Genomic DNA, 16,022 nt, shown 5'->3' on the forward strand with positions numbered 1-16,022 from the left:
AGTTGGGCAGAGAGGCCCCTTAATGCAACAATGCAACCGAGTGACAGCTGTACTGTCAGAATGCGGATAAGCCGCCCGATTGAAGGATAAGCCCAAAGGTCACTGCGGTCACCTTCCATCGCCCACCTGCTTCTGCTTTATTCATTTATCTGCTTTCCTCTAGATTCTGATGATTAACAACTGCTGCGATGCCATAAATCAGTGGCCTATTCAAGAGAATTATAGGGGGAGGAAAGAGAGAGAGAGAGAGAAATAGAGAGAGGGAGCTGATCACAGTTCCCGTTCACTGGCTTTGCACTACACTTAGTCAGCTGCTGGGTGAGAGGCATCCTGTCTCCGTGGTTGCCCCTGACAGCAACACTGAATAACAGCTTCACAAGAAGGAATATTTTATTAGTAGCGTGTTAGTGCAAGTCACATCTGGGCCTTTGTATAGTTTTGTCTATTTACCTGTATGCCTGAGGTCACCAGGCCAGCCTTGGTTTGCTAGGAGGGTTGGGTCCCACCCTGGTATTCCAGGACTGGAAAACAGGATGTTGTTGATGTACATGATTAGTCAGAATGGACATGATGGGCTGAAAGGCCTGTTTCTATATCTGTCTAACTGAGGGTGGTGCCATTTTTTGGGTGGCTTGTTAAGAGGAAGCCTTGTTTCCTCATCAATGAATATAAACAATCCAATATTCTCTTACAACGTACTTGATGGGCTATATGTTTTCCACTTTGTCAGCTCACAGCAACCTCACTCTGCCAATAATTTTCCCTGTGACCATTTGTGATGTGGTATGAAACAGGAGCACCTGGGGAGAACCCACATGGTCACAGGCAGATTATGCAAACTGCACAGACAGCACTGTAGGTCAGGACTGAACACGTCATTGGAGCTGTGAGGCAGCATATCTGAGCTGAGTGCCACCATTCCATCCAAAGCATTTCAGAGAAGAACAAAGGAGTTCTTGCAATGTTCTGGTTAATATGTATTCCTCATCTATCATCATGAAAGTATGTTGTCTGGGCAGTATCACTGTGGAATTTGCCCTCTCCAAATTGGCTTCAATAATACTTAAAGCATTTGGCAACAGATGGAGTTATGAACATTGCTGGGAAGTACAAGTTCCTGCCTCCTAATGGGCCTGTCCCACTGTACGAGGTAATTCAAGAGTTCTCCCGAGTTTCCCGATTCGAACTCGGAGAATTACGGTAATAACCGTTCGTAGGTACTCGGGGGCTCTTGTGGACATTTTTCACAGCGCTGAAAAAACTTCACGAGTTTCCCGAGTTCCTGCCATTAGCATTACGAGCTGCTACGAGACGTCCCCGAGCTCCGACGTAGCAGCTACGTACATTCTACGTACTTACCACGAGTTTGATTTTTTTTAAACTCGGGAGAGCTCTTGAATTACCTCGTATAGTGGGACAGGCCCATAACTGTTCAGGCTAAAATTTTGACCTGAAGTGTCCGCAATCTGTTCAATCTGAACTCTAGTTTATATATTTTTTAACCTGATGGCAATCCATCATGCTGTGGTGGGGGAAGGAATGATAACAGGAATAATATATTGTTCTCATAGTTGAGGCAGCTAATGCTACATTCAGTATCAGTTATCTTGTTGGGAGAATGCTGCATTGCAAGAGTGCCAGGGTTTACTCGTTGATATTTAGAACATGCTGTCAGAGGATGTGGAATCAGATCATTTAAATAGGAAGGCATAGATGGATGCAGTCACTATGTTTCTATGATGTGAGAATATGGAATAAGTGTAGTGGACAAAAATGTCGTTGGCATCGGGGCCTTATCTGTGCCTTAGAGGCCATGTAACTACCTCGCAGCTGAAATGGATGAGAACTGTGAATCTGGCACAAACCAGAACTTGTTTATCTTTATTACACTCTCATTTCCTTCTCTTGTGCAGACATTCACTGAATAAAGACTGATGCGTCAGGCAATAGATATCTGTTTCTGTGGGTGTTTAATTAAACAGGCTGGAAAGGAGTTAGACAGATCAGGCGAAAGCTGCTTTACTTCTGACACAACTAGGGGATTATTTCAGAATGAGCTACAATTAGAGTGCCAGGTAGTGAGGGGTGATGGGGACAATCTGGTCGAATTATCCCATATTAGCCAGACAAGGCTAATATCCATCTGTCTCACAACCACCATGGTGTCAACAACTCTTGCTGTGTAATTGTTGCCTCCAATCTTCCATTAACAACCAAAGCTAAAAACAAACCCGCTAATATTTCTTCCACTGTCATACAGGATAGCCATTAAATTCTCTTTAGTCTGCCTAACTTCAACACTTGTTCTTGAAATGTACCTTGTTAACCACTCCCAACATGGAGCTTGTATAAATCATTGGCAAATTATCTGAAGAGTACCAGTTCCAAACCTGGGCACTACACTTCAAAAACTTGGGCAGAGTGAGAGGAAAAGCTGGCTAGAAAGGTGAATCAAGGAGGGGAGACACAGCAACATGGTAAAAGGAATACTTGAGGTTTAAAATTCTGAAGCTTTTTCATAGGGAGAGGGCAAGGTGAAGATAAAAGGGAAGACATAGAAAAAAATATTTTATCTGTGCAAACTTGGTGGGCTTGTTTTGACTGAATTGATTATTACAGTTCAACACCAGCTGACCTATTTCCAATCCTACAAGCTGCTTGATTCTGCTCCTGCCTCCAACTTGTCTGCTGTAGAAACCCGGCTGAAGGACATGGAAACTTGAGATTGCATAGCTGCAGCTGACTCATGGTCAGCTTCCCTCACTCCACTCAAACATACATGGGGTCATCCAAACCTTTGCTAATCAGGCCGTCACTCACGCCTTGCTAACCTGCATTGGCACCCAGTTAAGAATGGTTTGATTATTTGGCACTGGTTTTGCAGTCCTTCATAACTCTTCACCTACCATGACATCACCTCATGTTATTTGGCATCCGTTTTTGTTGGTGACATTTCAGTATCACACCTTGCCAACATCCACGGAGCACGTGATCCGTTACTGTATGGAAGCATCCAGTTCAATCTCTTTGTCAGCCCTTTCAACCTCTGCTTAATCTTGAAATTCCCGGCACATCCATGAAATTCTTACTCCCTGTGACCTCTCATCCTTCCATATCATTGTAACCACTTCCAGCATATTACTATTGTACTCATTCTTTTCATTTGGTTCTAGACTTGTGCAACTGACAATTTATTTTCCCTTTGGAGAGCAACTTTAAAAGCTCTGTCAAATATTATTTTTGTTTATCCTATCTAATCTCCAGGCTTTGGTGTTTAATTTTGAGATTTAGTGTAACTATTGACATCTGTCTGAAGAACTACTGATGCTGGTTTAACTCGTAGACACAGAATGTTGGAGTAACTCAACGGGACAGGCAGCACCTCTGGAGAGAAGGAATGGGTGACGTTTTGGGTCAAGACCCTTCTTCAGACTGTCCACTGTTTGTGCAAATGTGGGGGTAGAATGTACAGTCGGGTAGTCGAACCACTATTGATCTGTTTTCTACCTACAAATCTGTAATTAACAAATATTTTATCTTTCGGGTAGTTCTGCTGCAAAGTGATATTTGTGTTGCTACAAAATCATGTTTCAAGATCGTGTCTAAGGGGAAAAGTGGATTAGGGGTTGGAGGGTTTCAGATTTGCAATGACATGGGTTAATTTTCCCCACAGGATTTTCAAAAATTATGTTTTTTTGATAGTTACGTTTATTTTTGGTACTTCAAGCTAAAAGTATTAAAGGCTGTATTAAATTGTTTAATTGTATTGCTGTACAAGTGTCAATAGAAGTGATTGTTTGGCAATTTCAATGGCCATCCACAGTTAAAGTAGCAGCGATGCTGTTGAGACAATGGCGCCTGATTACTATGGGCAAGTTGCAAAGAAACAAATTTCATTGCCTATACTGTTTAAATCCAAGATTTTTTTTTCTGCTTTTTTTTTTTCCCCCCCAAGGTAACTTTTAAGTGATTCTAGTTCCAGATGGAAATGTTGTAATCAATGTATCCAGTGTAATAGATATTAATTATTCTTGTTGCATCCAATTTGTATTATAGAAAAGTACGTTAGAGCAGAACTACCAGTACTTATGCCTGATGTAATCATTTACTCCTGTGAAATCATGTTGCCTGTCACATTGTGTCCAGGTTGTAGATTTGCTGACTAGTTTAGAGATACAGCACGGAAACAGGCCCTTCGGCCCACCAAGTCCGCAACTACCAGCGATCCCAACACACTAACATTATCCTACACACACTAGGTATAAATGTAAATTGTCCTAAGCCAATTAACCTACATACCTGTATGTCTTCGGAGTGTGGGAGAAACCTGAAGATCTCAGAGAAAACCCACGCGGTCACAGGGAGAACCTACAACTTCATAGTTGGGATCGAACCCGGATCTCCAGCGCTGTGAGGCCGCAACGCTACTGCTGCGCCATTGTGCTGCCCTGCTCGGGATAATTTTATGTAGTTTAGGGTATTAGGATGTGACTAAAGTGAATATTTTCATTGAGGAGATCGAGCATGCATCGAGATTATGATAATTTTTAATTTCAGTGAAGTTTGGGTGCCTTGAGGATTAAGGTCAATAATCAAAAAGTTGGCCTTTAGTTATTCAGTGATCCCTCTCTATCCTTGTGTTCACAGATCATGCTTTCTGAGACCTCAGTGGCTGAATGCATAGCTGGTAATTTGTAGAATAGAAAAGGGGAAAAGTGTAATGATCGTAGGCCAGGGCTGAAACTTTCTTTAGAAGCCACAAAATGCAGGTTTTGTGGCTCACTAGAATTGGAGGGTATCCATTCAATGTAGAAGCCAAACTCTCCATCTCAACATTTATCAGCAGTGAGGCTTGCACATTAATCTTCAAAGAGAATGGTGAGAGAAAGAATAACTGAATGAGACAGGCTGGGAGAGAGTGACGGCAGCAGTAGAGTTGGCTAGGTGGGTCCCACGTCATTAAAGGTCTTTTGCCCTGAGGCTTCTGGGCTGGAACAACAGTGTAATGTGACACTGGCTTGGCTGAATATATCCCAGTGCCTGTGTTGATTGCTGCATTATCCCACCTGCCCCCACCAACTACCTTCCTGGATGTTGAAATCACCTTTGTAATCTGACTGGACAATAAACAAAGAGAAAATTAATTTTAAAAATCTGTGACCTCCTGAGGAAGAGATTGATGTACAGACCGCCTGACGCCAAGCACTGGGCTCGCTCAGCATCTTTTTGAAGTTGGTGTGGCTCTGCGTACATCTATTCTCACTACTTAAACCTGCCCGAGTATTGTTTAACCCAGCAACTGCTCTCACCTGCCCAAACACTCCGCCAGCAACCATACATAGAATGTACATGAATTGGAACTAAAATCAGTTCCTGGTTTTTCCCCGGATTCCTTGATTCCTTTAACCCTAAGAGCTAAATCTTAACTTGGGGTGCAATTGTGCAAACCGAGTCTAGATGGGAAAGAAATGAATGAAAACGTTTATTGGCCAAGTATTCACATACAAGGAATTTGTCTTGGTGCTCTGCCCGCAAGTGACAACGTGACATACAGTGATAGTTAGGAATGACACATAAAACATTAAACATTAAAATTGTTTGCGTCCTACTTTCGTGCCATTCCAATAAACTTAAACTTAAGCCTTTATTTTTAGGTGTTGAGCTAAATATTGACACCAAGACATAGGGAACTCTTGTCCCTCCACGTCAAAACAATACTGTGTAGTCTTTTAATCCATTTTAGAGGGCGCGTCTCAAAAACACTTGTGTTGGAAGGAACTGCAGATTCTGGTTTACACCGAAGGTAGACACAAAATGCTGGAATAACTCAGCGAGTCAGGCAGCAGCTCCAGAGAAAAGGAATAGTTGACGTTTTGGGTCAGAACCAGGATGAATAATTTAAAAGTGAGACGCTTCCAAACAAAGTCACTGGATCAGGAAGGGCAGGCAGGAATGATGAATGTGTGTGGTGCGGGAGGGGGAGGGGAAAGCGAACAGTAGATTAAAGTTGGTAGGGGGCCAGGAATGTATTGAGATAACTCAACAAAGTAACCCTGGGATGGCACATGTCTTGAAACTGGGTGAATATAGGTGATGTGGAAATGCTAGTAAATACTTCCAGCAGAGTTGGCAATTAATGCAACGGCAGCTTAAGAAAGGAGGGGGGGTGGTGTGTGTACAATATACTTTAGAGAAAGTGTGGAAACAGGCCCTTCGGCCAAATGAGTGCACGCTGACCAGCGAACGCCCTTTGCACTAAACTATGCTACATTCTAGGGACCATTCACAATTTTACCGGCCAAATAACCTACAAACCTGCAAGTCTTTGGAGTGTGGGAAGAAACCGGAGCACTCGGAGAAAGCCCACACAGTCACAGGGAGAATATACAAACTCTGTACAAACAGCATCCATAGCCAGGATCGAACATCTCGGGCACTGTGGGGAGCAACTCTACCGCTGCGCCACTGTGCACCCCTGAATACTTTACCCTTAGACTGTACAATCAGTCTTATGGCTGTCATGGGTTTACCACAATCCCCTTTGGCTCCATTAACACGTGTACAAGATTGGTCACTAAATATAATGATGAATTTATCCTTGGCAGCTATCACCCAAAATGTCGACCTCCCCTGCTGCAGCTTGACCTGCTGAGCTCATCCAGTTTGTTTTTGGTCCGGATAACAGCATCTACAGGTTCTTGTATCTCCATCACACTGCTTTTAACTTTGATCTGAGTACGTGAGATTTGGGAGATTAACATAATAAATGCATTTGATTTGATGGATAAAGGGAAATTGAGAAACGTGGAACTCTGCAGATGCTGGTCTACAAAATAAAGTGTTAAGAGTGATTCAGTGGTTTAGGCAGCATCGCTGAAGGGCATAGGTAGGTGACAGAAGAAATGTCCCGACCTATCCATGTCCTCCAGAGATGCTACCTGACCCGCTGAGTTACTCCAGCATGTGTTTGTTTAAAGGGGTATTGACGACTGCAGTGGACAATCTTAAAATTCACCGAAAGTACATTTAGTAAGAATGAGAATACCCTTTCATTGTACAAAAGGGAGTGAAATCTGAAGCCCGCCTTCCCAAAAACACAAGGATTTAGAAAATGCACGCGTTCGGGCCCGGTTCAATTTTGGGTGGGAGGGAGGGGGGGGGGGGGGGGGGGGGTGCGCGATCAGACTGTGGAGGGTGGGGAAATTGTTTGCATGATCAGACTGTGGGGTGAGTGGAGGGAGGGTGGGGAGTTGTTTGCAGAATCAGACGGGTGAATGAAAGGGGTGTTTGCGCGACCAGACAGTGGGGGAGGATATTTTGTTGACGATGGGGAGGAAGAGGCGCAGAGTGTGTGCAGTTGGCGGGCGGGCCGGGCGAGGGCGGTGGTGAGGGAGGTCGCGGTGCGCTGCGTGTCGTACAGGCGGACGATTGTCGCTGCTTCTCGTCAGCAGGAAGTCGGAGAGGAACCACATTCGGACAACGGCGGCGGAGATGTTGGCGGGGTAAGGCGATGGCGGCGGGGTGGGGAGGGGATGGCGGCGAGTGAACGTGAACGGGTACTGAGCCCCGCGGCAGGCGGGCCGGCGGGGTGTAGTCGGGGCGCGGGCGGGCGGCCGGGCCTGAGAGAGAGAGAGAGGGGGGGGGGGGGGGAGCTGGGCCGCACGCGGCCTCCAGGCGCCTCGGCGCCGCTCCCTGACTAGGCCTCGCGCTCGCAGTTACTAATCCTGCCCGCGCTCGGCCCCAAAACCCGCCAACTGATCATTCCTCGTCCCTTCCCCGCTCCACTCCCGCCCCTTCCCCACTTCTCAAATTTCACGTCTCACAGATTTCCCCATTTTCACGCCTTTACATATTCTCCCTCGTTTCTTCACCCATCCCGCCTGGCCCGTTACTACCCCCCGCCCCGATCCGTTTCCTCTCCCCCCCCCCCCCCCCAATCCGTTTCCAGCCTCCCAATCCGTTTTCTTCACCCGCCCCGATCCGTTTCCCCCCCCCCCCCCCCCCCCCCCCCCCCCCCTCCTCCTCCCACCCCAATCCGTTTCCTTCCCCCCCCCCGGACCCGTTTACTACCCGCCCCCCCTCCCATCCGTCTCTTCCCCCTCCCGACCCGTTTCTTTTTCTTCGCCTCCCCCGCCCCCGTTTCCATCCTCCCCCCCCCCCCCCACCCGTTTCCTCCCCACCCGTCCCCCCCCCCGTTTCCTTTCCCCCCCAACCCGTACCCCGCCCGTTTCCCTTCCCCCCACCCCCCACCCCGTTTCCTTCCTCCCCACCCCCACCCGTTTCCTTCCCCCCAACCCGTTTCCGTTTCCCCCAACCCCCACACCCGTTTTCCTTCCCCTCCCCCCCCCCCCGTTTCCTCCCTCCCCCCCCCCCCCCCCCCCCCCCCCCCGATCCGTTTTCTTCCCCCCGGACCCGTTTACTACCCGCCTCCTTTCCCCCCCCCCCCCCCCCCCCCCCCCACCCGTTTCCTTCCTCCCCCCCACCCAACCCGTTTTTCCTCCCCCCCCCACCCCACCCGTTTCCCCCCCCCCCCCGCCCCACCCCACCCGTTTCCCCCCCCCACCAGTTTGCTCCCACCCCCACCCGTTTCCTTCCTCCCCACCGGACCCGTTTCCTTCCTCTCCGACCCGTTTCCCCCACTCTCCGACCTGGTCCCCCCCCACCGCTCATCCCTCTTTTACATTCACTCAGGGGCGAAGAGCTGTGACTTAATGTCCTACCTGAAAGCTGAAACCTTTAATACTATGGTGAATTGTGAACCTCGATGGAGGGCTGGAGAAAATTCGGAAATTCCTGTCCAACATATTCTATTTGTTCATCATTTGATGTGTTGAAAATACAGAACTTTTATTCCAATGCGAAGGGTCCAAATTTTGCCCACCCTCGGCAGCCAGCCTGTCATTTGCCTTGTTAAAATAAGATAAAGATCTGGGCCATGTGCCAGACAGCTGAGCGAGATCAAACGGCAGAATGCCTTTGCATCTGCTCTCTCAACGTGCAACTCCTCTAAACCAACCGCTCAGGCTATGTTGAAACCTGAGGGCTGAGTTTGGATTGTAGACTAATCAATGTGTAAAATGTAATAATAATTGGCTAAAGAACCATGGGGAAGTTAAGAAATCTCATCACAAAGTTGACAGAATCCTGAATGTTGCCTTAATGTGGCGGTGCATTTTTGCTCTTTTCTATGATTGGTTATTTCAAGCAAGAAAGGTGCTTTGGGAAATTTGCTAATGGTCTACATTGACAATTGTTGCAATTGATGTTGCCTTGGACACTTCTGCAGTCATTGTGCTTATGCCGGGCTCAGGAGAACATGAGGAAGATGGTTGAGAAAAGGCCATTCATCCCCTTCAAAGTTTATTGCTCACTGCAATAATCCCCAGATATATTTTGGATATCCCACTATTCATATTTTCTACCAAGTAAATTTCTTCTAAAGAGTGTAGAGGCTAGTTATTTTTTCCCGGAAGAGATTAAGAGGCATCATGAATAAGATATATAAAATGAGGTGCATAGATTGGAAAAATAGCAGAAAACCTCTCCCTTTAACAGGTGAAGAAAATTAGAGGACTTAGATTTAGGAGAGAGTGGTGAATATCTGGAATGCACTGCCAGAGAGAGAGGGAGAGAAATAGAAGCAGAGTCCCCAACAGCATTTAAGAAGTATCTAGACAAGAACTTAAATTGCCTGGGCATAAAGGTTGACACCTGTGGATGCTGGAATTTTGAGCAAAACATAAGGTGGTGGAGGAACTCAGCGGGCCAGGCAACATCTGTAGAGGAAATAGTCAGACACTGTTTCAGGTCAAGACACTTCTTCAGGCTGATTGAGAATGGGGTTGAAAAGGGAGGTGGAGGTGGGACAAAGCCTGGCAGGTGATAGGTTGATATATGTGAGGGATCTCTTGATTGGTATGGTGAAGTGACAAAGGCTAGAGGTGAAAAGGAGATAAAGGGTGTCAGAAGAGGAGTGAAATGTAAAGGCAGAGGGATCTCCTGGTTGCAACCATTTTAACTCCCATTTTCATACCGATCTTTCTGTCCTTGGCGTCCTTCATTGCCAGACTGAGGCAACACGCAGACCGGAGGAACAGCACCTCGTATTCCACCTTGGGTAGCTTACAACCCAACGGTATGCACATTGAATTCTCCAATTTCAACTAATACCCCAATTAACATCCCCCTCTTTCCCATGCTCCCCACCCCAATGCGCTCCCACATCCTCGAACCCCCAGTTACCCTGCTCCGTTCCCCTCCTTTGTGCAGTCGTCTCCCGTCCCTCATTTCCCTTTTTACCCCCCCCCCCCCTTTCCCTTCCACCTATATCCCTCCCTCTCTGGCTTTACATTTCATTCCTCTTCTCATTTTATGCAAATTCTTTTGAAGGCTGATGGATGTGGTCCTGGGCTGACCTTTGACGTTGTGATCCAAGTAATCTCTTGTCAGGGTTTAATCATTGAGAGTGCTTATTTGTGGGTTGGTTAACTGAGCCCTTTGTTTTAATTCATTTCCATTCCTGTCTCTTTTGTGGCGCGTGCTATCATTTTATTTGCATTTTTTATTTTCGATTGTAACTTTTTTCTTCGTGCTTAGTGACAGTTTGATGTGCTCTGACCTGGAGCTGCAGCCGACAATGGACCAGACTGATTACTGTTCTGATGGAGGACTGCATGTTACACTGACCCTCCGACTGCTCATGCATGGCAAGGTATGTTACTGAGGAGCTGCAAAATGTATTCAGAATCCAAAAGCAACCTACAACCCATTTATACCTAGTCTTTGAGTGGCATTGCTGGACCACTCCACCTCATCACCGGATAGACACTGAATTTTACATCCATTGTTTATCCAAGCATAGTGTGTAGATAACGTATTAACTTACTGGGTCAATAATGCATTCATTCAAGTCACATTGTGTTAAACTTGATCAATAAAATTCTTATGTAATTATAACTATTCAAGCTATGCGATCATCATTGAAAATGTTTAAGAAGGAACTGCAGATGCTGGAAAATCGAAGGTAGACAAAAATGCTGGAGAAACTCAGTGGGTGAGGCAGCATCTATGGAGCTAAGGAAATAGGCAACGTTTCGGTTCGAGACCCTTCGGGTTTCGACCCGAAACGTTGCCTATTTCTTTCGCATCATTGAAAATGTACCTGGTTTAAGAAAACAAACTCACCATGCATTCCCTGTCTGGCCATAGCACCATACTAACTTGGTTGACTGTTAACTGATCTCTAAAGCAGCTAACTTACTACCTGTTCAATTATAACAAACCATTATCAGTGATCAAAAAGGGCAACTATGGATGGACAATATACCTATCCCTTAATATTCATTGATATTCAATGTTGATAACCATGTAGCATCACAGGCGTGAGCTAGCACAACTAGAGTTGGGATCTGGATGCTTTCTCCATGTTGATAATTGCATTCTTCCTTTTTCCTCACAGGAAGTTGGCAGCATCATTGGGAAGGTGAGTACCCAGCACACTTGCATTTTTCCCACGCGGGTTTGTTTCTTGTTCCCATGCACCACCACTGGTTGGGCTGTTTCAGCAATTTCACACTCTGTTTCACTTTTCAGAAAGGTGACACGATAAAGCGAATGCGCGAGGAGGTGAGTTATGGGGATCTTTTGTCATTCAATATTCACGCTGATCACTGATGCTAACTCAGTAGAATACAAGTCTGTTTATATTACTTGATAAATATTCAATCTGGCTGCTAAATGGGTCCTGCATTAGCATACCTGCATTAGCACACCATATCATGATGGAGTACATCCTCACAGTGGATGAGCGACTTCAACCAACTTGTTCTTTTGAAGGTGATGTTCTGAGCATGGTCATGGTTATCTGATTCAGTAATATGTGGACATGGCCCAGTAGCTCACACATTAGTTCCTCACTACCTAAATTAAACTCTTGAAACTTCAGGTTACAGACTGCTATCTAATTGATATATTTGGGGTGATTCTTTTAGAATAAATGATATTTGGGATACAAACTAAGGTTAACTGGGGTTCAATGATACCTACATAAATTTTGCGTGACTTGCTGCATTTAGCTAGGTGGGTGTTTTGTGTTTCTTTTCTGTAGAGCAGCGCACGTATCAACGTGTCTGAGGGCTCATGCCCTGAACGGATCATCACAATTACTGGTTCGATGGAGGCAGTCTTCAAAGCATTCACAATGATCACAGGCAAACTTGAAGAGGTACGTGTTTGGAATGGTTTAGTACAAGAGCTTTTTAGACCGTGGGCTGAGGTGCTTTTTCGTTTAATTTCATGACCCAAATTACGTATCTACCTGTATTTATAACATATTGTGTAAAAATATTATAGAAACCATACCTGAAACTTGTCAAGACCAAAACCTGCACATATTTTAAAAATATGAGAAAAATCTCCAATTTTCCGAGTCAAATTGTCCAATCAAAGCACGTTTGACATTGCGTCGGACACCAATTGACCAATCACGCACTTTGTTTCATGGTAGCTAGGCAGCGAGCACACTGGGATTATGGCTGCTTCCTAATTACATCAAAAAAAAAAAATAGCAAGGTTTCAAAGGAATAAAGGTAATGTAACCTTGCTGATAATTTTGTTTTACAATTGATTTAGCGTTGTAAAATTATGATGTGAACTGTTAAATAAAAATGTAGAGCTAGGGTTAGGATTAGGGTCAGTCAATCGGTCGGGCTGTCGGTTGGCCCGTGGGTGCTGCGAGGGGGTTGTCAGCCCGCCGATGGGTGCTGCGAGGCGTTGGTCGGGCTGTCACCTGGCCCGTGGGTGTTGCGAGGGATCGGTAGGGCTGTCGGCCCGTGGATGTTGCAGCGAGCGAGCGGGTGTACTGATGGAGCTGGCACAATGGGGTTGCTGAAGGTGGCCCGGGCGGCGCGGCGTTCAGGCCAGTGCTTTTCCCCACCATCATAACCATGATGGTCCAGAAGGGCATGCTGGCCGAGGTGGACACGCTGAGTGGCCACACGTACGCAGCCCGCAGCCGGTCCCAAAGTGGCTCCAGCTCCAGCCGTGAGCAGCTCTGCAAGGGGGGGGGGGGCGAGTTAGGGTTAGGGTTATGCATTTTCCACTCAGTGGAAGTTGCCTTAATTAGCCTTCCCCCATGCCTGGCACTGCGCCAGTCCCACTATGACCGTGATCCCCCTCTGCCCACTGGCAGGCAGTGGGGTTCAGTAAACGGGTGAACGCACAGGATCTGCTCTCACATATTAATTAGGCGGGTTCAGGAGCCGGTGAAACCCGGGACCTCTGCGGCAGTCTCACTCAACATACACACTGACAATTATATTCAATATCTATTTTTTTTAAATATATAATTATATATAACTCCAGTCATATTCACAAGTCACACGCACAAACACACACACACACACACACACGCACACACACACACACACACACATGGTATGGTACACAAAAATGCTGGAGAAACTCAGCGGGTGCAGCAGCATCTATGGAGCGAAGGAAATAGGTAACGTTTCGGGCCAAAACCCTTCTTCAGACTGATAGTGGGTGGCGGGGTGAAGGAAGGAAAAAGGAGGAGGAGGAGCCGAGGGCTGGGGGATGGGAGGAGACAGCTCGAGGGCTAAGGAAGGGGAGGAGACGACAAGGGCTAACAAAATTGGGAGAATTCAATGTTCATGCCCCCCGGATGCAGGCTCCCCAAGCATATGAGGTGCTGTTCCTCCAATTTCCGGTGTTGCTCACTCTGGCAATGGAGGAGACCCAGGACAGAGAGGTCGGATTGGGAATGGGAGGGAGAGTTGAAGTGCTGAGCCACCGGGAGGTCAGGTAGGTTCTTGCGGACCGAGCGGAGGTGTTCGGCGAAACGATCGCCCAACCTCCGCTTAGTCTCCCCGATGTAGATCAGCTGACATCTAGAGCAGCGGATGCAGTAGATGAGATTGGAGGAGATACAGGTCAACCTCTGTCGCACCTGGAACGACTGCTTGGGTCCTTGAATGGAGTTGAGGGGGGAGGTAAAGGGACAGGTGTTGCATTTCTTGCGGTTGCAACAGAAAGTGCCCGGGGAGGGGGTGGTACGGGAGGGAAGGGAAGAATTGACAAGGGAGTTGCGGAGGGAGCGGTCTTTGCGGAAGGCAGACATTGGGGGAGATGGGAAGATGTGGCGAGTGGTGGGGTCACGTTGGAGGTGGCGAAAATGACGTAGTATTATTTGTTGTATGTGACGGCTGGTGGGGTGAAAGGTGAGGACTAGGGGGACTCTGCCCTTGTTGCGAGTGCGGGGATGGGGAGAGAGAGCAGTGTTGCGGGGTATGGAAGAGACCCTGGTGCGAGCCTCATCCATGGTGGAGGAGGGGAATCCCCGTTCCCTGAAGAATGAGGACATTTCAGATGCCCTGGTGTGGAAAGCATCATCCTGGGAGCAGATGCGGCGTAGGCAGAGGAATTGGGAGTAGGGGATGGAGTCCTTACAGGAGGAAGGGTGGGAAGAAGTGTATATGGTATAATAATATATGGTTTAAATAGACTGCAGCATGGAATTGGACTCCCCATGGAGTAATATGAGTATTGAGCACTAGATGGCGCTTACTTTTTCGATCTAATTTTCTAATTAACTTCATTAATTAGTGTGCAACTTTTGACACTGAGTTATGAATTCCTTCACAATTATATTTTATCTAAATCTGTGCCAAATTTCAAGTAGTGCCGTTTGTTTTTCATTAAACTGAAACCAAGTTGGAAAATCAAGTTGCCAAACCCTCACATAGCAAGTCTCAAATTGATCTAGCAGTAGGATTTGCTGCTTCCATGGCAGATCCATCAGTAATGGCAGAGGTACCCCTAAGTGACATTTAACTACAGAGTTCAGTGAAGTGGTGAGCTATTAAAGATATGTTTATGAAATCCTAGTACATCTACCCTAGGGAAACAGCATATGCTGATCGTATCCTATCCCCATTATCCCTCAATTCAACCGTAACATCAAGTGTCTCAGATTTAAAGGTCTCATCTTTTGTGTTTTGTGTCCCTCTTCAGACTCCTGCCTTTCAATTCCTTTGCTTGTATTCTCTGGAATTGTCTCTCTAAACTTTAAATTTCCTATTCTTCTCCCAAGCATTCTTAAATGATTGATTGATCTTTTGATAACGATTTGAAATAATTTGGATTTGGTTACGTTTGTTTCTGTGAAATTTTATTATGAATGTATATTAATATATGTATAGTAGAAGCTGTTCTCCCTGCCATCCACCTCCCTACTCCTTTTCCCCTTTTCAGCGGCTTAGATCTATTGTTATTGACATTAGACTAATGGTCCTGTCTTTTCTTTGTTCCAGGACCTCAGTACATCAAGCCTGAGTGACACCACAAGGAGCAAGCCCCCTGTTACACTGCGCCTGGTAATCCCTGCCAGTCAGTGTGGTTCGCTGATAGGCAAAGGAGGGTCAAAAATCAAGGAGATTAGAGAGGTAAATTGTTTTGGCTGTAAGAAACATAGCAGTCTGGATCATATTGTGAGTAATTCTGGATCTAATTGTGGGCACGTGCAACATTGTGAATTCAATACAACTATAGCAGTACTAATGCATCTTGTGTTTAATTACATGTTACTAATGCAAGACCACACACAATGGGAATCAAATTGACCCACTTTGGTAAAATTGGTCATCACATATACAAGCTACCTGTGAGTCGGTGAGGAATGGGCGGGTGGTGTTTTGTACCGGATGATGCCTGTTCCTTGCGCATCAGGGTAAAAATTGGGAGCTCGCCACATTATAAAATTATGGTTCAAAGCAAGACATCGAGTATTTGAGATGTTTTATTACTGCTGCTTGTCTTTAATGAAAGAAAAGGCCAAGTTTAGTTTAGAGATGCAGCATGGAAACATGCCCTTCGGCTCACTGAGTCCATTGATCGCCCGTTCACAGTAGTTCTATGTTGTCCTACTTTTTCTTCCACTCCCTACACACTGGGGGCAATTTACAATATGGGAGGAAACTGGAACACCTGGCGGAAACCTACGTGAT

General features: G+C 46.2%; 1 protein-coding gene across 8 annotated transcripts in view; it reads left to right on the forward strand.

Annotated features, from left to right (window-relative positions):
* The window catches only part of pcbp4 (poly(rC) binding protein 4), a 48,230-nt gene that overhangs the window by 14,605 nt on the left and 17,603 nt on the right, over window positions 1-16,022 (forward strand). For 5 of the 8 annotated variants that reach the window (XR_008724749.1, XM_055647810.1, XM_055647816.1 and 2 more), the window contains 6 exons: window positions 7,452-7,502; window positions 10,597-10,711; window positions 11,459-11,482; window positions 11,593-11,625; window positions 12,107-12,223; window positions 15,330-15,461. Coding sequence is in view for 7 of the 8 variants with exons in the window: in XM_055647810.1 (XP_055503785.1) it covers window positions 7,492-7,502; window positions 10,597-10,711; window positions 11,459-11,482; window positions 11,593-11,625; window positions 12,107-12,223; window positions 15,330-15,461 (432 nt within the window). In the remaining variant the exon portion in view is untranslated. Of the gene's footprint in view, window positions 1-7,448; window positions 7,503-10,067; window positions 10,136-10,596; window positions 10,712-11,458; window positions 11,483-11,592; window positions 11,626-12,106; window positions 12,224-15,329; window positions 15,462-16,022 lie in introns of all 8 variants that reach the window. The other 3 variants (XM_055647811.1, XM_055647813.1, XM_055647815.1) reach the window with 2 other exon arrangements.

Source organism: Leucoraja erinacea, chromosome 16 (genome assembly GCF_028641065.1).
Source record: "Leucoraja erinacea ecotype New England chromosome 16, Leri_hhj_1, whole genome shotgun sequence".
In the NCBI taxonomy this organism is placed as follows: Eukaryota; Metazoa; Chordata; class Chondrichthyes; order Rajiformes; family Rajidae; genus Leucoraja; species Leucoraja erinaceus.